At 46.8% G+C, this 21,317-nt stretch overlaps 1 protein-coding gene across 1 annotated transcript; it reads left to right on the top strand.

Annotated features, from left to right (window-relative positions):
* Positions 1–2,767: 2,767 nt before the first annotated feature.
* On the top strand, positions 2,768–13,340 carry LOC149470582 (uncharacterized). The gene is made up of 2 exons (XM_089662468.1): positions 2,768–3,109; positions 11,727–13,340. The coding sequence occupies exon 2, from the start codon at positions 11,972–11,974 to the stop codon at positions 13,202–13,204; it is 1,233 nt and encodes a 410-aa protein (XP_089518594.1). The 5' UTR covers positions 2,768–3,109; positions 11,727–11,971; the 3' UTR covers positions 13,205–13,340.
* Positions 13,341–21,317: the final 7,977 nt, after the last annotated feature.

Below are 21,317 nucleotides of genomic sequence, written 5' to 3'. Positions count from 1 at the left end.
CTCCCTACTGTCCCCCACAATGTCCCCTATTCTCCCTACTTTCCCCCACACTGTGCCCTGTCCTCCCTACTGTCCCCACAATGCCCCCTGTCCTCCCAAATGTCCCTACACTGCCTTCTGTCCTCCCTACTGTCCCCCATACTGCCCCCTGTCCTCCCTACTGTCCCCCACAATGTCCCCTATTCTCCCTACTTTCCCCCACAATGCCCCCTGTCCTCCTTACTGTCCCCCACACTGTCCCCTGTCCTCCCTACTGTCCCCACAATGCCCCCTGTCCTCCCAAATGTCCCTACACTGCCCCCCCTACTGTCCCAACATTGCCTCCTTTCCTCCCTACTTTAACCTCACTCCCCCCTGTCTCCGCACTGCTCCTTGTCTTTCCTACTGTCCCCCACAGTGCCCCCTGTCCTTTCTACTGTCCCTCACACTGCTACCTATCCCCACTACTGTTCCCACACTGCCCCCTGTCCTCCCTACTGTCCCCTCAGTGCCCCCTGTCCTCTCTACTGTCCCCACAATGCCCCCTGTCCTCCCTACTGTCTCTCACACTACCCCCTCTCCTCCCTACTGTTACTGCACTGTCCCCCTGTCCTCCCTACTGCCCATGCAATGCCCCCTGTCCTACCTTCTATCCCCACAATGCCCCCTGTCCTCCCTACACTTCCCCACAATGCCCCCTGCCCTCCCTACTGTCCCCCACACTGCCCCCTGTCCTCAATATTGTCCTCACACTGCGCCCTGTCCTCCCTTTCCCCTCAGTGCCCCCTGTCCTCCCTACTGTCCCCCACAATTCCCCCTGTCCTCCCTTCTGTCCCTGACAATTTCCCCTGTCCTCCCTACTGTCCCCCACAATGTTCCCTGCCCTCCCTGTCCCCCACAATGTCCCCTGCCCTCTCCACTGCCACTGTCCCCCACAATGTCCCCTGTCCTCCCTACTGTCCCCCACAATGTCCCCTGTCCTCCCTACTGTCCCCCACACTGCCCCCTGTCCTCCCTACTGTCCCCCAAAATGTTCCCTGTCCTCCCTACTGTCCCCCATAATGTCCCGTCCCCCACAATGCCCCCTGTCCTCCCAAATCTCCCTACACTGCCCCCTGTCCTCCCTACTGTCCCCCACAATACCCCCTGTCCTCCCTACTGTCCCCCACACTGCTCCCTGTCCTCCCTACTGTCCCCCACAATGTCCCCTGTCCTCCCTACTGTCCCCCACACTGCCTCCTGTCCTCCCTACTGTCCCCCACAATGCCCCCTGTCCTCCCTACTGTCCCCCTTACTGCCCCCTGTCCTCCCTACTGTCCCCACACTGCCCCCTTTCCTCCCTACTGTCCCCCACACTGCCCCCTGTCCTCTCTTCTGTCCCCACGCTGCTCCCTATCCTCACTATTGTCCCCGCACTGTGCCCTGTCCTCCCCGTTCCCTTCAGTGCTCCCTTTTCTCCCTACTGTCCCCCACAATTCTCCCTGTCCTCCCTACTGTCCCCCACACTGCCCCCTGTCCTTCTTACTGTCCCCACAATGCCCCCTGTCCTCCCTACTGTCCCCCACAATGCCCCCTGTCCTCCCTACTGTCCCCCACACTGCCCCCTGTCCTCCCTACTGTCCCCCACAATGCCCCCTGTCCTCCCTACTGTCCCCCACACTGCCTCCTGTCCTCCCTTCTGTCCCCCACAATGCCCCCTGTCCTCCCTACTGTCCCCCACACTGCCCCCTGTCCTCCCTACTGTCCCCCACACTGCCCCCTGTGCTCCCTACTGTCCCCACAATGCCCCCTGTCCTCCCTACTGTCCCCAAAATGCCCCCTGTCCTCCCTACTGTCCCCCACACTGCCCCCTGTCCTCCTTACTGTCCCCCACAATGCCCCCTGTACTTCCTACTGTTCCCCACAATGCCCCCTGTCCTCCCTACTGTCCCCCACAATGCCCCCTGTCCTTCCTACTGTCCCCCACAATGCCCCCTGTCCTTCCAATTTTCTGTATGCTGGGGTCTTATCAGAATCTGAAAGCCCCCCCATGTGAATGAGTATGGAGTACATGTTACAGTTACTCATTCACAAGAAAAAATGTGTAAATAATGACAGGAGACCTTCTGTGACAAGTCCTTTATTAAAAATAAAAATGTAAAAAATGTCCCCCGAATAGATCCAACGTCACTCACAATGCCCGCCGCCATCGCTACGTGGAAAAAGGAAAAAAACTTGTGACTCCGGCTCCCGGGAATGGCGGCTCTGAACCTGGAAGTCACAGAATGTTTGTCATTTCGGGGTTCATTCATCACAGATGAGATCGGGGGATCAGATCCTCTCCAAGCTCCTCCTGCTTAGTAAGATGAAGTGGTTTACCGATGTTCCTCCGTCCTGGACATCCTGGAGGAAACACGGCAGGCACCAGCAGGGGGGAGGGGCGGCACATTCTCTGTACTGTAAAGTGATTGGCTGCTTCTATAGCTGCCCGGATCAATTTTACATGACCGCTGGCTGAAATAATAATACAAACCTCATTTGTGTTTAACCCCTTGAATACCAGAAGGATAAGAAATGTACCTTAGTAGACGAGGGGTCGGGTAATGAGGTGAAGCTCTCCTGACTTCCATCAGCCAATCATGTGGAAGCAAAATTGCATTTTTTTACATTTTCTTTGCATGTGATTGGATATTCTTTGTAAAGTCAGATTTCACCGCATTCACTAAGCTCCGGGGGAAAGTTCTGTGAAAAGTGTAAAGTGAACAGCCTAGTTGTATTTAGTAATCCCCCCTCTGTCTGTACACTGAACTGTCCGGAATGCAGGTCTGGGGCCAATAATGATGCAGACAGCTGACATACATGACATGGATCCTAATACCCCTCCCCCTCCTCTCCCACCCTACTTAATATAGACCAGCAGACTAGAATATCCTCCTGCGCCCCCCTGCACGCTGACACAGGATGGGGGATGGTGTGGGACAAGGCAGAGGGGGGGCATGTTCTCATGGAAGATGACTGAATGAGATTTTGAGCTTCACCCTTGTCTTTGCTGGTACATGGAAGATCACTTGGTGGTGGTAATGGAGCTGAACCCGGCAATGAAGCAGATCTACAGTACAGCTACCATTACTGGTCCCTCAATGGTCCCAAGGTCAGTGCAGATCTCCATAATGTTCCTCTCTGCCCCCCACCAACTTCCTTCTAACCCCCTCAACAGAGCTACGACCTTCTTTTAGTTTTGTGTTAATTAGACCTCAGCAGGCAGTTGTCACCGACAATCTGTCCAAGAGTTCCCTTTACTGTCCCAGCACCTCAATGCATCCTTTGACCCCCCCCCACTCCCTAGTAAAACAGTCCCAGCAAACAGCTAAGCCTTTGATCGCCCCTCATGTTAACCCCTTCCTGCCCAGTGTCAGTAGCACAGTGTCAGTGCTTTTTTTTAGCACTGATCACTGTATTGGTGTCACTGGGGATGTCAGTGACACCAAGTCAGTTTCCCCCAGTGTCAGAACTCCCATGCCAAGATTAAAAAAAATGGTGTGGGGGCCCCACAGAATCCATACCAGACCCTTATCCTAGCATTCAGCCCAGCAGGTGAGGAAAGGGGAGGGGGACGAGCGAGTGCCCCCCCCCGTACCATATCAGGCCACATGCCCTCAACATGGGGGGGTGCTTTGGGGCAAGGGGGCTCCCATCATCTGAAACAGAGCCTTTTTTTAAAAATAATTTTACCGGTGCTGCAGCGGCAGTGGCGGTGATGGCGGACATCGTGATTGGTGTTGGATCTACTGCGGGGGACATTCTTTTAGTTTTTCCTTTAATAGGGGACTTGTCACAGACCCTGTCCTGTCTTTTTTCACACTACACTTTTTGTTTTTTGTGAATGTGTAGCGGTACCATGTACCCCATACTCCTTCACATGGGGGGGCGGGATCTCGGGTCTCCCTTGTTAAAGGGGCCTTCCAGATTCTGATAAGCCCCCTGCCCGCAGACCCCAAAACCACTGGCAAGGGTTGGGGAGAAGAGGCCCTTGTGCCCATCAACATGGGGACAAGGTGCTTTGGGGAGGAGCCCCCCGCCCCAAAGCACCCCCCCATGTTGAGGGCATGTGTCCTGGTATGGTTCAGGAGGGGGGCGCTTGCTCCCCCCCCTTTCCTGACCTGCCGGGCTGCATGCTCAAATAAGGGTCTGGTATGGATTTGGGGGGGACCCCCAAGCCATTTTTTATAAAATCAAAATCCATACCAGACCTGAAGGGCTTGGTATGGATGGGAGGGGGGACCCGATGCTGTTTTTTGATTATTTTTTAATTGCCGGCAATTCTTTTACATTCAGCTGTCAGTGGGGAACCCTGCAGACAGCTGAAACATTGCCGCATGGTTGTCACTACTAAAATACCGCATGACTCCATCAAATACCTCCTGCAGTATTTTAGTGGCATTTACTTTTTCTGACCTCCGGAACGGATAAATTGGTTTTCAATGCATTCCTATGGGAAACCGCGTTTCGGTTTATGAATTGTTTGCTATACAAAAAGTCCCGCAGAACGAATTAAATTCCTAAACGGAGGTATGCCTCTGTGTGTATATATATATATACAGTATGTGTGTATTTACATAGACATGGCTTAGTCTGTATATTCTAGGGACATGTGGTGTCAATTAGTCGTACGTTGGCTTGCACCCCTCCCCCTAGGTTGTATGAGGATAAGGTCTCACATGCATTTAGTACATAAAGGTTTAAGTATGTATAAGTTAGGAATGGAAGTCCTTTACACTGTAGGATTCCCTGATTAACATATTCAAATGAAAAAGGAGTTTACATTGAAATCCATCTATTGGCGTCTGTAATATGATGGGAGAAAGAAAGAAAAAAGAAGGAAAAAATACCTTCAAGGTTTGATCTAGTTCAGTGCCAGGGTTATTGTTTGGGTCAAGGTCAAAAGGTCAGGGTCAAAGCTCAGGATTAAAAAAAACAATTGGTATCCGTGTCAGTTAGTGTCAGTTAGTGTCAGTTAGTGTCGGTGTGTTTTAGGTAAAAAAAAAAAAAACACAGAAGCAAAATGCGCACCATTGTCTCTGGGCGGTACTCCGGGTACAAACAACAAATAACATACACATATATGGTGTCGCCGTGATCGTCAAGGGCTGGAGAATTTATTTTGGGTTGTTCTTTGGTGGTAGGTTATGGTAGTAACAAGAAACACACAGCTAAATAAAAAATATATTTTTTTTTACTATTTTGGGCCAGTTTTCTTTTGATAATAAAAAAAAAATCAGGAGCTATCCATTACCATTTACCACCAAATGAAAGTGCGATTTGTCCTGAAAAAAACGCGGCATAATCCACCTGAATGTACAAAGTAGTTGTGATGATACGGACGGTTTTACTATCACGTCAACGTTGCATAATTCTGCCTCGGCATTTAGATTTGTTTTACCCTCAGGCATGAAGGGTTACAAAGAGGTTCTCACTCTTCCGGGTCCATTATTTCTGATTGAATTTGAAAGGTTCTAAGTGGATTGAACAGATTGTTTTTCAGGCCTATGAATTACGTGACAAAGTGCCTCCTTTCCATTATTGAAGCCCACTCCAGTAGTGAGCACTTCTTGGGCTTCTCATCATCAGGTTCCTGTGTCTCAGATCTGTAAGTCCTGCTCTTCAATGTATATGTCCTCTAAGTTTTACAAGGTCCATGTATCGGCCACTTCATCCATTTTGTTCACCAACCTGCAAAACCTCTGCTGCAGCCAGAACTCATTTATTTAGTGGTGGAATCCCTACTGTCACTAAATGAGAGTTTTTGATTTGGTGGCTAGGATACTGGAAGCCACCGCCATCCTAGCAACCGAGGAAGCTGTTCAGACCTTAGCAACCAATGATTGCCACAAAGCATCATTGGCTGTTACGTAGGTTTCACCATAACAACCCATGATGTAGTGCAAGTGCCTGCATCTTAGCAACCAATAAAGTGGTGCCGCACAGTCCCACTGGTTGCTAGGACACAGGTGGCCAGGGTATGGGATTTAGCGATGAAGTAGTGACATTTAGACAATTTAGTCAATGACCTCACCTGGAAGCCCTTTATTTCACTTTCAGCTGTCAGCATGGGAAATGTCATTTGTGGACAGAATATGTTGGGATAGTCTTGGTGGTCCGTGTGTTTTCTTTGGCAAGTTGGAGGAACATAAAACACCGGATGCCATGATTATTATCTATGATGGGGTCTTTGTTGTTGGTTAGACTTTATCATGGTGTTTATTTTCTAGTTGACCTTTTTCTTGTAAATGAGTAACCAGACATACTATGTACCTCTTACACATTTATGTAGGGGGGCAGATGTCTGGGGGCCCCTCTTACAAATCTTCCCTGCAGACCCTCACAACCACTCAGCTAGAATTGGGGGGAAGAGGCCTTGTCCCCATCAACATGGCTAGGCAGCCTGTGGTCCCCTTCTCATATTGAGGGCATTTGGTCTGGTATGGGTTAGGTAGAGGGCTACCACTTGCTGACCCCATTTCCTGGCCAGCCAGGCTTCCTGCATAGATATGGATTAGCTATGGATTTTGGGGAGTCAAGAATAAGGGTCGGGTATGAATGGTGAGAGGAATTCCAGCCACTTTGTATTGTTTCTCTCTGATTTTGTTTTTCTACATTCTACAGGTATGCCATTTGACAGGCAGGTCTGAAGCATTACTAAAGGATTTGTTTTCAATTAAAATAACACACGTGGTACCCTTACCTGCTCCCTGCAATGGTACTGCACAGAGCAGCCCCAAACCTCCTCTTCTGGGGTCCCCTGCTGGATATTTTAAGCTCCTTTTCTTCAGTTTCTTCCCTGTAGCAAGCCGCTTGCTCTGGGGACTGGCATGTGGACTAGCTCTCCAGGGCCGGTCTGCGTGTGTCTATAGATATACACAGAGTGGCTCGGCCCCACCCCCTGCTCTCAGGATCTACCTGACAGTAGAAGGAGCCAATGGTTCCCACTGCTGCCCGATCCTCCTGTGAGAAGAGAAAGATGGGAGAAGAACCGCAGTCGGGCTCAGTGCTGGATCAATGCAGGACTCAGGTAAGTGTTTGGTTGGGACACAGAAAGTGGCAGAACATTGTTTACCTTAATGTGGGGAATGCTTTAAGGGAAGAAAAGATTTTATGTTCAGGGCCAGTTCCCACCATAACCACCTGCAGACCAGTGAGGTGCCCATACGTTGCCGGACCTTCGCTGGTGATACTGGGATGATGGCTGCAGCTGAAGAAGTCATCCCGGTGTTGTTTATTAGAGTCGAGGGTCTGCTTTCTTATAAAAGCAATCCAACCAGATAATTAGCCACTGGATTGCTTTTACAAGCAGCGGGAAGGGACGTCCCACCACCTTCTGTGGCCCTCTCAGCCGCTCCTGTCCCATAGAAGCAAACAGAGACCAGATCGTCCCTGATGGCCTCCATGATGCAGGAAGATGGAAGTGATGAGCATTCATCCCTTCTGGTTTTCTGGAATATAAAATGGTAAGGCCCCTTTCACACCGGGTGGGCCCGTCAGCGGATCCTCTTGCTCAGCGGGGGATCTGTCTGCTGATCGCTGTTGGGCAAATGGATGACAAGCCTGCGTCTGCTTCGCTTATACAGAGCGGACATGGACACGGCCCGCTGTCCTCTATGGGCGGTCAGACTGCCATGTGATCCGATCCAACGGACAGGAGGGGAATGGATCCCCATCTGTCTCTTTTTGGTGGATCGGATGTCGGTGAGTGTAAAGGGACACATATCCGTTTACACCTGCCGCTCCATAGAGGAGAATAGAGGTTCTGATCGGGTCCGGACCCAATCGGAACGTCCGTGTGAAAGGGGCCTAAAGTATCTGATTACACTGATCTTGGTGCGATCAGATGTTAAGGGCAGAGGAGAGATTTGGAGGCTAATAGACCCCAGATCTCTCCATAAAGAGTACCTGTCACTGCCTATTGCTATCACAGGGGATATTTAAATTTTCTGTGATACCAATAAAAGTCATCCAAAAAGAAATGTAAAGCGACAATGTCAACAAAATAAATGGAAAGAAATATGCAGCCCCCCTCCCCCCGTGTTTGTGCGCAAAAGGTGAATGCACGAGACATGCCGCACACATTCAAACAGCGATGGTCCCACACATGTGAGGTAACACCGTGAACATCAGATCGAGGGCAGTAATTCTAGTACTAGACCTCCTGTGTAAATCTAAAGTGGGGCCCTGTAAAGGCTTTTATAGCATCTCCTGTGGATAATGACATTTACGTCATTTGTGGCTGTTGCAGGCGTGCGCACTTTTAAAGAATGACACGTTTGGTATTTATTCACTCGCCGTAACATACATTTTTAAAAATGTTACCAAACAATTTGGTGTTACATTGTATTTTTTTACATCAAAATTTTTAAAAATGTATTTTCCCCCAATATTTGCACTACAAGAACAGCTGCACAAATACTGCGTGTAAAAAATTGCAACACCCTTCATTTTATTCTCTAGGACCTCCGCTATAAAAAGTCTGTAACGTTTGGGGCTCTAACTGATTTTCTAGCAAAAAAAATGATTTTGAAATGTAAATAAAAATGGTCAGAAAAGGCCTGATCTTCAAGTGGATACATTGCACAGGAACGTGCTGCGCATGCAATGCTCTGTGCGTTCCAGTGCGATTCACATGCTATCTGGGTGCAGTATGATTTCACACCATTCATTTGAATTGGCTGAAATGGCACCAGACCACAGCTAAAGTTGTGCTTGGACTACTTCACAAAACACACAGCAACCGGACCGCATGGAACGTCAGTACTTCTGTGCCATGCCATCCAGTGCAGGAAAATGCCCTGTGATTGTGGCCTGCGTTTGGGGTGTCGTTAGCATTGCACTGACACCAGGTGGGGGACACAAACATGGACCTCAGATTTCCCACATCACATTCTGGTGTCAACTGGCCCTCAGAACCACTCTAAACACATAATCTTCATAGATATTGGGACACGATTGTCGGCACCATTAATCAAGCTTTTTTCAATGACATCAAACTGAACCCAAACCCCTTCACGCCTGAAGGTACAACAAATGTTCATGCCTAAGCACAATTTTGCAGCTTTGACATGCGTTAGTGAAACCGTCATCACAACTACTTTGTGCATCCAGTTGGTAAATGGTAATGGACGTCTCCTGATTTTATTTTTATATGATCAAAGGAAAACAGGCCCAAAATAGTGAAAATCATTTTTTCTAAAGTTAGCTGTATATTTCTTGCTGCTGCCATAACCCACCACCAAAGGACAACCCCCAACAATTCTCCTGCCCCCGACGATGGCAGCAATACCTCGTATGTGTATGTTAGTTGCTGTTTGTACCCGGAGTACAGCCCAGGAACAGTACTGCGCATTTTTCTTTACATTTTTTTTTACCTTCTAAAACACACCGACACTAACTGACACTGATACTAATTTACATAAATAAATACCCCCCCAAAATACTGACTCTGACCTTAACCTTTGACCCTGACCTTGACCCAAACACTAACCCTGGCACTGTCCTAGATCAAACCTTCATCTACGTATTTTTTATTTTTTTTATTTTAAATTACTGTTATTATTATTATTAATATTATTATTGATTGATTTTTTTACACACTTTTGTTTTTTTTTTTCTCTGAGAGGAGAGACAATGTAAGAAAACACGTGGGGCGAGCTTCACAGTGACTCCTCATTGTGATAGCCAATCAGAGGCTCACAGTGATCAGGTGACCCAGAGTTGGGAGTTCTGAGTTTTGATCATTAGTATGGGACCCAGAGGTCTCAGTGAGACCCCCGCCTCTGTGCTGGGAGCTGGCCATACGGCGTGCTCCCACCACAAAGACAGATATGCAAATACAGTGAGGAACAGAAGTATTTGAACCCCCTGTGATTCTGCAAGTTCTCCCACTTCTCCATCATGGAGGGTCTGACATTCACATTGGAGGGGATTCCCACTCTGAGGACAGAATTCAGGAGATCACATTGTATGATTTGTAAAGAATGTATTTGTCTCGCACGGCTGAACAGAAGTATTTGAACCCCTGAGAAGATCCGGGTTAATATTTTGTACAGAAGCCTTTGTTTGCAATTACAGAGGTCAGACGTTTCCTGTAGTCCTTGGCCAGGTTTGCACTGCAACAGGGATTTTGGCCGACTCCTCCACACCGATCTCCTCTAGATCTGTCAGGTTTCGGGGCTGTCGCTGAGCAACACGGAGTTTCAGCTCCCTCCAAAGATGTTCTATTGGATTTAGGTCTGGAGACTGGCTAGGCCACTCCAGAACCTTGATATGCTTCTTACTGAGCCACTCCTTGGTTCTCCTGGCTGTGTGCTTCATGTCGTTGTCATGTTGGAAGACCCAGCCACGACCCGTCTTCAATGTTCTGACTGAGGGAAGGAGGTTGTTGCTGAAAATCTCACAATAAATGGCCCCATTCATCCTCTCCTTAATACAGTGCAGTCATCCTGTCCCCTTCGCAGAAAAGCACCTCCAAAGCATGATGTCACCACCCCCATGCTTCACAGTAGGGATGGTGTTCTTGGGATGCAGCTCATCCTTCTTTTTCCTCCAAACACGACGAGGGAAGTTTAGACCAAAATGTTCTACTTTGGTCTCATCCGACCACATGACTTTCTCCCATGCCTCCTCTGGAACATCCAGATGGTCATTGGCAGACTTCAGACGGGCCTGGACATGTGATGACTTGAGCAGGGGAACCTTCCGTGCAATGCATGATTGGAAACCATGACGGCGTAGTGTTCTACTGACACTGACTTTTGACACTGTGGTCCCAGCTCTCTTCATGTCATTGACCAGCTCCTCCCTTGTAGTTCTGGGCTGATTCCTCACCTTTCTTATCATCAGTGATACCCCACGAGGTGAGATCTTGCATGGAGCCCCAGTCCGAGGGAGACTGACAGTCGTCTTTAGCCTCTTCCATTTTCTAACAATTGCTCCAACAGTTGATCTATTTTCACCAAGCTGCTTGGCAATTGCCCCGTAGCCATTTCCAGCCTTGTGCAGGTCCACCATTTTGTCTCTGGTGTCTTTTAACAGCTCCTGGTCTTGCCCATGGTAGTAGTCGGCGTCTGACTGACTGTGGGGTGGACAGGTGTCTTTAAAGAGCTCAGACAAGTGCTACTAAGTTAGATTAATGAGTGGAGTAGAGGTGGACTTTTTAAAGGTGCAGTAACAGGTCTTTGAGAGCCAGAATTCTTGCTGTTTCTTAGGGGTTCAAATACTTCTGTTCACCCGTGCGAGACAAATACATTCTTTACAAATCATACAATGTGATCTCCTGAATTTTGTTTTTTAAATTCTGTCGCTCAGAGTGGGAATGCACCTACAATGTGAATGTCAGACCCTCCATGATTTCTAAGTGGGAGAACTTGCAAAATCGCAGGGGGTTCAAATACTTCTGTTCCTCACTGTAAGATGGTAATGTGATGCAAGGTGTACTCCTATACTTTTGAATTTTAACATATTATTTTTCTATCCCAAGTGGACCATGATGGCTGTGAAAACCCAATAACATAAGGCTGTTGTGCGCTATGTTACATGTTTCTGACTTTGGATGTGTTTCATTATCTGACAATGCATGTCGTGATACTGATTGTACTCAGATGTCAACTCTGGAATGTTTTGGATGTTTTCATAAATTTTCTTTTTAATTAAAAAAATATAGAAAACATCTTTATTTAGCCCTTTATATAGAATTCTGACTTTTTTGTTTTTCTGTACAGGTGGATTGAAGAACCAAGTTTTTGGTCAAGCTGGTCTTCATAAGTACAACTCAGTCACATGGGAAACGAGCCATACGGATGTCTTAGGTGACGGAACGTCTTTATCGTAGTTCACTGGAGGATTCACACAGGACATGAGACATATCAGTGTTCTCAATGTTGTAAATGGTTTGGATCCTCTTCAACATTGATCCCCCCTCAGAGGACAACAGAAGAGAAGACATTTCAGTGTTGTGGAAGTGACAATGGCTTTACAATGTAGTTCAACCCTTGCACCCATAAGAATTATTTCAGAAGCTATTTCTTGTTTGGATTGTGATAAAGGTTTTACAATGAAGGCAAAACATATCACACACCAGAAGGGTCACACTGAAGAGAAACCTTTTCAGTGCTTTGAGTGCAACACAGCTTTTACAACAAAGGGTAATCTTACCAAACACCAGAGGGTTCACACCAGAGAGAAGCCATATCAGTGTTCTGAATGTGATAAAGCTTTTACAATTAAATGTAATCTTATGACACACCAGAGGATTCACAGTGGAGAGAAGCCATATCAGTGTTCTGAATGTGATAAAGCTTTTACATCAAAGTCAAATCTTATCACACACCAGAGGATTCACACTGGAGAGAAGTCATATCAGTGTTCTGAATGTGATAAAGCTTTTACAGTGAAGTCACATCTTATCACACACCAGAGGATTCACACTGGAGAGAAGTCATATCAGTGTTCTGAATGTGATAAAGCTTTTACACAGAAGTCAAATCTTATCATGCACCAGAGAGTCCACACTGGAGAGAAGCCATATAAATGTTCTGAATGTGATAAAGCTTTTACAACAAAAGATTATCTTATGAAACACAAGAGGATTCACACAGGAGAGACGCCATATCAGTGTTCTGAATGTAATAAAGCTTTTACAGTGAAAGGTAATCTTATCATACACCAGAGGATTCACACTGGAGAGAAGTCATATCAGTGTTCTGAATGTGATAAAGCTTTTACAACGAAAGAGTATCTTATCAAACACAAGAGGATTCACACTGGAGAGAAGCCATATCAGTGTTCTGAATGTAACAAAGATTTTACAATGAAGTCAGATCTTATCATACACCAGAGGATTCACACTGGAGAGAAGCCATATCAGTGTTCTGAATGTAACAAAGTATTCACAATGAAGTCAAATCTTATCAGACACCAGAGGATTCACACTGGAGAGACGCCATATCAGTGTTCTGAATGTAACAAAGCATTCACAATGAAGTCAAATCTTATCAGACACCAGAGGATTCACACTGGAGAGAAGCCATATCAGTGTTCTGAATGCAATACCACTTTTAGACAAGCGTCATCCTTCATCAGACACCAGATGATTCACATTGGAGAGAAGCCACATCAATGTTCTGAATGTGATAAAGCTTTTAAAACTAAGTCAGAGCTTATCATACACAGGACAGTTCACACTGGAAAGCAGCTTTGAGTGTTCTGAATGTGATAAAATGTTTACAACCAACAGCAAACTTATCATACACCAGAATACTCACACTGGAGAAAGGCCATATCAGTGTTCTGAATGTGGCAAAGCTTTTGTATATAAGGAAAGCCTTATTATACACCAGAGGAGTCACACTGGAGAGAAGCCATATCACTGTTCTCAATGTGACAAATCTTTTAAACATAGAGAACAACTTAACACACACAAGAGGGTCCACACCAGAGAAAATCTGTAGCCGTGTTGTGAGTGTAACACAGATTTTTTTTACATAAGTCACATGTGATCATACACCAGAGGATTCGCAGGCTTCAGCTGCAGGAGGTAATGGGGAGAAGGGGGGGTTTAAAGGGGTAGAAGCCCAAGACTATTTTACCTTTTGACTATTTTTATCAGACAAGTATTGACAGTGAACTGTGTTTCCTAATGATTTTAATCTCTATCCTTTTTATGGAGCTTTGACTGAACATGTAATATATTTTCATCATTCATTAACTGAGCTGTGTTCCCAAATGTTTTCTTCATTGTCAGATCCTGGGCTAATGCATTACCAACACTGCCTCAGCACCAAGACTAGGTAGTGGTCAAGTGGCATCTTACCAAGCCTCCAAAGCCTCAGTGGGAGAGACTTCTCTAGATTCTGCTGACTATTCCAATATCCGTCTAGCTTGAGGGCTCCAGCTACGCTCACCTTGTCCATGCCTCCCTTCACATATTCCACCTCCCCTCCAATGATCAATGCCTTATTTCCAGGTTCCTCCTCCTCTTATGGATGACAGCTTTACAGGTAGGACTGCAACAGGGACAACAGCCATGGAGAATTCTCTGTCCAGTGAGAAATCAAATTCCTAAGCTGGTGTAGGCCTTCCAACACCAATTCACTGCTCTTTGTTTGGGATGTGTTCAACAGTACCACTTACACCCAGCTGGCTGCTTGTGTTCCATCTTGTCCTGCCACAAGTCTAAGGGATTCCATCAGGAGAAGATTGGACTTCCTTATTATATTGTCTCTCTGTTCAGCTATTGCTCCTCTCCATAGACCGATCACATACTACGACTGCATCTTCTGGGGGACTGAAATTCCTCTGACTCGGGTTCTCTTCAATGACTCTGAATAGTCAATTCTCTTTTTTTGGGTAGGTATTGTTTTTGGGTAGGTATTGTTTGCGAAGAATCTTTTTTGGACCCTAGAAACATTCTGATGTTGACAATAAAGTGTAACTATGGTTAGAATTAATATTTACATAAAGGGTGCAATCTGTCCTTAACCACTTATGGTGATGTCCCAGTTCAGCACATTACACCTTTAGGATTTGTAATCTACCCAAATGTATTATACATCAGTTTTTCATGTCAGAGGGCTTTAATGTGGTAGAAAATGTGGATACGTATATTTTATTTGTTTTTCTAGGTAAGACTTGTGATGTCACTACACTCCTAATGTAAATACGATGCAAAAGAGTTTTGTTTTTGTTGCTTTTACAGTGCTCTCCCATCACCTTCTGTGGCACTCTCTGCCTCTCCTGTCCCATAGAAGCAAACAGAGGCCAGATCGGCCCTGATGGCCTCCATGATACAGGAAGATGGAAGTGATGAGCATTCATCCCTTCTGGTTTTCTGGAATATAACATGGTAAGGCCTCTTTCACACCGGGTGGGCCCGTCAGCGGATCCTCTTGCTCAGCGGGGGATCTCTCTGCTGATCGCTGTTGGGCAAATGGATGACAAGTCTGCGTCTGCTTCGCTTATATAGAGCGGACCTGGACACGGCCCGCTGTCCTCTATGGGCGGTCAGACTGCCATGTGATCTGATCCAACGGACCGAAGGGGAATGGATCCCCATCTGTCTCTTTTTGGCAGATCGGATCAGATGTCAGCGAGTGTAAAGGGACACATATCCGTTTACATCTGCCACTCCACAGAAAATAGAGGTTCTGATCGGGTCCGGACCCAATCGGAACGTCCGTGTGAAAGGGGCCTAAAGTATCCGATTACACTGATCTTGGTGCGATCAGATGTTAAGGGCAGAGGAGAGATTTGGAGGCTATTAGACCCCAGATCTCTCCATAAACAGTACCTGAAAGGATAATATAACATAATCAGCTCCATTTTATTATACAAGATGTTTGCTTAAAAAATATATGACTTTTGTACATTAAGAGAAAAGTTTGTACTGTATGTATTCTTTACAGGAAACTAACTGTGTTTACAAGTTTTTTGAGGAAGTAACTGTCGGTTAGACCGTGGCCGTAGTCTGGGCGTTGTGCTAACATCATGAGTTAGTCTGACCACAACCATCTGGCCAGAAACTAGTTCTGCAAAGTTTAATGACAATTAAGGTGCAAATATTAAAGATAAATGCATGAATTTGATTGGTTGATATTAAAGGTTGGTCATTAATAATCTGCCTAGAGACTACAGATTTATATATATGCTGATGTTTCCGCAATAAACTTGAAGTGTCTTGCAACGAGCTGTGGCGTGGTGTGCAATTCATTTCCCGATATATCGTAAGTTATCGCTCAGGTGTAACCGGTGGGGGCCCCCATTGAGAGGAAAAACTCAACACCAACCCTTTGTACTGGTGTCAGAAGAATGGGATAATCACCAAGGTGAGTGAGAATCTTTTTTTTCTATTTTTTTAAGAAAAAGAGATGCTTTTCTTGCTGAGGTCATTATTTATGAACTTAAGAGGGAGATTGGTGGGTGGAGATTAGCAGCGAGAGAAAGGGACTCTCGGCTCGGGACATAGAATACCTGTATACACCTGACATAGCACTTATTGTTCTTTGTTGTATTGCTGTATTGTATTACTAATCTGCTGCTGCCGCTGCTGTTGTTATGGGGAATTCCTTAGGTAAGGAGGAAATACCTCACCATGTGCCGCCGCTAAAAGCATTAAAGTTGATTAAATTGATAAAGAAAAATAGAGACAAAAAGCAGAAAGGGAAAATGCAGTTGTTCCCATAAATGAGACTTGAAAAGAATTTGTTACTAGAGTTTCTTCTTTTGGTTACTATTATGTTAATCCACGGGTGGATAATTTAGTAAGCTGGTTAGAAGGATTGGGAGGAGCGAGTTTTCCCCGGGAAGGAGGGAATGACACAATGTGTATGGATATGATGAATGGTATGTGCCTGCATGAGCAACCAGAGGTGGATGTTTGGGGAAAGGGAGACCCAGCTTGGGACAAGGATTATATGTTTGAGGGAGGTAAGAATTGGTTGACATATGTACCAGGATATAGAACCTTAATTGCAGCAAATATTCCCGTGCCACCACCACCCTACAAAGATAAAGAGGTTAATTCAGTTCCACCAACTTCCCCACAGATAGCCCCGTTATATCCAGCACTTCCCCACAGATAGCCCCGTTATATCCAGCGCTTCCCCACAGATAGCCCCGTTATATCCAGCGCTTCCCCACAGATAGCCCCGTTATATCCAGCACTTCCCCACAGATAGCCCCGTTATATCCAGCACTTCCCCACAGATAGCCCCGTTATATCCAGCACTTCCCCACAGATAGCCCCGTTATATCCAACACTTCCCCACATATAGCCCCGTTATATCCAGCACTTCCCCACAGATAGCCCCGTTATATCCAGCACTTCCCCACAGATAGCCCCGTTATATCCAGCACTTCCCCACAGATAGCCCCGTTATATCCAGCACTTCCCCACAGATAGCCCCGTTATATCCAGCACTGCCCCACAGATAGCCCCGTTATATCCAGCACTTCCCCACAGATAGCCCCGTTATATCCAGCACTTCCCCACAGATAGCCCCGTTATATCCAGCACTTCCCCACAGATAGCCCCGTTATATCCAGCACTTCCCCACAGATAACCCCGTTATATCCAGCACTGCCCCACAGATAACCCCGTTATATCCAGCACTGCCCCACAGATAGCCCCGTTATATCCAGCACTGCCCCACAGATAGCCCCGTTATATCCAGCACTGCCCCACAGATAGCCCCGTTATATCCAGCACTTCCCCACAGATAGCCCCGTTATATCCAGCACTTCCCCACGGATAGCCCCGTTATATCCAGCACTTCCCCACAGATAGCCCCGTTATATCCGGCACTTCCCCACACTGATAAAACAGAGGATGATGAAGACATCATCATGTCAGCAGTCCGAGTTAGAAGACAGCGCAGAGCAAATGAGAGAGAGGCAGAAAGTTCAGATGATGAAGGTAAAAGAGAGGAAGAGGAGGAAAAGAAAAAGAAAGTTGAAAGAAAGGAAAAGAAAGTAGTGGAGGTAAGTGATAGGGTTATGAGGTCCAGTGATGAGCCAAAGGAAGGGAAGGGAAGAGGATTGGGGCCGGTAGAAGAGGAAGAGAAAGTGAGATCAGCTTACCCATTTATGACCGTGGGGGGTGAGCTGATTTTAAAGGCATTAGACGCAAAGGAATTAAATGCTATAGTACAAGGATGCCCCAATCCCAGGAAGTCTCCAGGGGGGAGCAGTATCCTGGTTAAAAAGAATGTGTGCAGGAAGAAATACGATGGAAGATTGCAAGGTGATTGTAGAAAAGATATTGGGAGATATTACAGATGAATTTGAATGGGATAATTGTCCAATATTTAACAATGAGGATAATACTGAGTTGGCACATAGGGCGTGGTCCACAAAGCAGGGTGTGGATAAATATCCCCTGTGATCTAGGGAGCAGAGGGATGCAGCGTGGGAGGAAGTTAAACCGGAATTGGTAAGGCTTTACAAGCAGAGGAAATCATTTGCTCCAATTGTAGCATGTAGACAAAAAATTACTGAAACTGCCACAGATTGTATTAGAAGGTTTAAAAAGGTATTGCTGGAAGGAGGGATGGATTTAAGTGATGGGGAAAGTGAATCTATTTCTATCCAATCATGGATGAATGGAGCCCTGCCCCATGTTAGTTTAGCGATTAGACAGCTGTATGGTGCTTGGCATAAGAAGTATGGGACCCCCCTGGAGATTTCCTCGAGTAACACCAAATCAATAGGAATAGAGGGAAAAGAAACACCCACTAGCAGTACATCTACCCTCCCCGTACAGGCAAAGGATGGACAGGTCTGGTATCATAGATTTCATGTGCTCCCACATTGCCCAGTATCCCTGTTAGGCCAAGATTTGTTAGTACGGAGGTGTGACAGTGATCGGTATGTACAGGAGAGGAGTACGGAGGTATGACAGTGATGGGTATGTACAGGAGAGGAGTGTGGAGGTATGACAGTGATGGGTATGTACAGGAGAGGAGTACGGAGGTATGACAGTGATGGGTATGTACAGGAGAGGAGTGTGGGAGGTATGACAGTGATGGGTATGTACAGGAGAGGAGTATGGAGGTATGACAGTGATGGGTATGTACAGGAGAGGAGTACGGAGGTATGACAGTGATGGGTATGTACAGGAGAGGAGTGTGGAGGTGTGACAGTGATCGGTATGTACAGGAGAGGAGTGTGGGGGGTATGACAGTGATCGGTATGTACAGGAGAGGAGTGTGGAGGTGTGACAGTGATCGGTATGTACAGGAGAGGAGTACGTAGGTATGACAATGATGGGTATGTACAGGAGAGGAGTACGGAGGTATGACAGTGATGGGTATGTACAGGAGAGGAGTGTGGAGGTATGACAGTGATGGGTATGTACAGGAGAGGAGTACGGAGGTATGACAGTGATGGGTATGTACAGGAGAGGAGTGTGGGAGGTATGACAGTGATGAGTATGTACAGGAGAGGAGTATGGAGGTATGACAGTGATGGGTATGTACAGGAGAGGAGTACGGAGGTATGACAGTGATGGGTATGTACAGGAGAGGAGTGTGGAGGTGTGACAGTGATCGGTATGTACAGGAGAGGAGTGTGGGGGGTATGACAGTGATCGGTATGTACAGGAGAGGAGTGTGGAGGTGTGACAGTGATCGGTATGTACAGGAGAGGAGTACGTAGGTATGACAATGATGGGTATGTACAGGAGAGGAGTACGGAGGTATGACAGTGATCGGTATGTACAGGAGAGGAGTGTGGGAGGTATGACAGTGATCTGTATGTACAGGAGAGGAGTACGGAAGTATGACAGTGATGGGTATGTACAGGAGAGGAGTACGGAGGTATGACAGTGATGGGTATGTACAGGAGAGGAGTACGGAGGTATGACAGTGAGGGGTATGTACAGGAGAGGAGTACGGAGGTATGACAGTGATGGGTATGTACAGGAAAGTACGGAGGTATGACAGTGATGGGTATGTACAGGAGAGGAGTGTGGAGGTATGACAGTGATCGGTATGTACAGGAGAGGAGTACGGAGGTATGACAGTGATGGGTATGTACAGGAGAGGAGTACGGAGGTATGACAGTGATGGGTATGTACAGGAGAGGAGTACGGAGGTATGACAGTGATGGGTATGTACAGGAGAGGAGTACGGAGGTATGACAGTGATGGGTATGTACAGGAGAGGAGTAAGGAGGTATGACAGTGATGGGTATGTACAGGAGAGGAGTACGGAGGTATGACAGTGATGGGTATGTACAGGAGAGTACGGAGGTATGACAGTGATGGGTATGTACAGGAGAGGAGTGTGGAGGTATGACAGTGATCGGTATGTACAGGAGAGGAGTACGGAGGTATGACAGTGATGGGTATGTACAGGAGAGGAGTGTGGAGGTATGACAGTGATGGGTATGTACAGGAGAGGAGTACGGAGGTATGACAGTGATGGGTATGTACAGGAGAGGAGTACGGAGGTATGACAGTGATTGGTATGTACAGGAGAGGAGTACGGAGGTATGACAGTGATGGGTATGTACAGGAGAGGAGTACGGAGGTATGACAGTGATCGGTATGTACAGGAGAGGAGTACGGAGGTATGACAGTGATGGGTATGTACAGGAGAGGGGTACGGAGGTATGACAGTGATGGGTATGTACAGGAGAGGAGTTCGGAGGTATGACAGTAATGGGTATGTACAGGAGAGGAGTGTGGAGGTATGACAGTGATGGGTATGTACAGGAGAGGAGTACGGAGGTATGACAGTGATGGGTATGTACAGGAGAGGAGTACGGAGGTATGACAGTGATGGGTATGTACAGGAGAGGAGTACGGAGGTATGACAGTGATTGGTATGTACAGGAGAGGAGTACGGAGGTATGACAGTGATGGGTATGCACAGCAGAGGAGTACGGAGGTATGACAGTGATGGGTATGTACAGGGGAGGAGTACGGAGGTATGACAGTGATGCGTATGTACAGGAGAGGAGTACGGAGGTATGACAGTGATGGGTATGTACAGGAGAGGAGTACGGAGGTATGACAGTGATGGGTATGTACAGGAGAGGAGTACAGAGGTATGACAGTGATGGGTATGTACAGGAGAGGAGTACGGAGGTATGACAGTGATGGGTATGTACAGGAGAGGAGTACGGAGCTTTGACCGTTCCCAGGGAGGAGTATCTCAGGAAGGGTCTATACTCCACCATAACTCTGGTTCTCGGAGTGTCAGGTCCCAGCGGGTTCTCCTGGTGTCTCTCCTGTTATTCTGTCTCGGACACATCAGAGGAACATGGTGGGAGATCGGCCTGAATGTCCTTCCTAGGAGGGAATACCGGAGCCATTCTGAGGCCCATTTAATGGCCGGCAATGAGGAGGAAACCAACACTGAGAAGTAGATGCTGAGATATAAACAGCACGGGGCAGCACAGTGGCTGAGTGGTTAGCACTTCCTCCTGGCAGTACTCGTATTTTTGGTTCAAATCCCAACAACGGCACCACCTGCCTGGAGTTTGCATGTTCTCCCTGTGCCTGCACAGGTTTCCTCCGGGTACTCCTGTTTCCTCCCACACTACAAAGACATGCTGGGAGGTGAATTGGCTCCTAAGTTGTCCCTAGTATGTGTATGTATGAATGTGAGTTAGGGCCCTTAGATTGTACGCTCCTCGGGGGCGGGGACTGATGGGAATGTACAATATAGATGTAAACTGACGGCGCTATATAAGTACCTGGAATAAATAATAATAATACACCCAGATCATCGATGACGAGGAGGAAGGTTCGGTCACAGATGATTGGTCCGTCTATAGCAGGGACAGGAGCCGGGACCAGGAATAGGAGATCA

Source organism: Staurois parvus, unplaced genomic scaffold (genome assembly GCF_062004578.1).
Source record: "Staurois parvus isolate SC_StPar_1 unplaced genomic scaffold, SC_StPar_1.0 ptg000038l, whole genome shotgun sequence".
NCBI classification, from domain to species: Eukaryota; Metazoa; Chordata; class Amphibia; order Anura; family Ranidae; genus Staurois; species Staurois parvus.
Note: the sequence above shows the minus strand (reverse complement) of the source record. Positions and strands in the feature narration are given on the sequence as shown.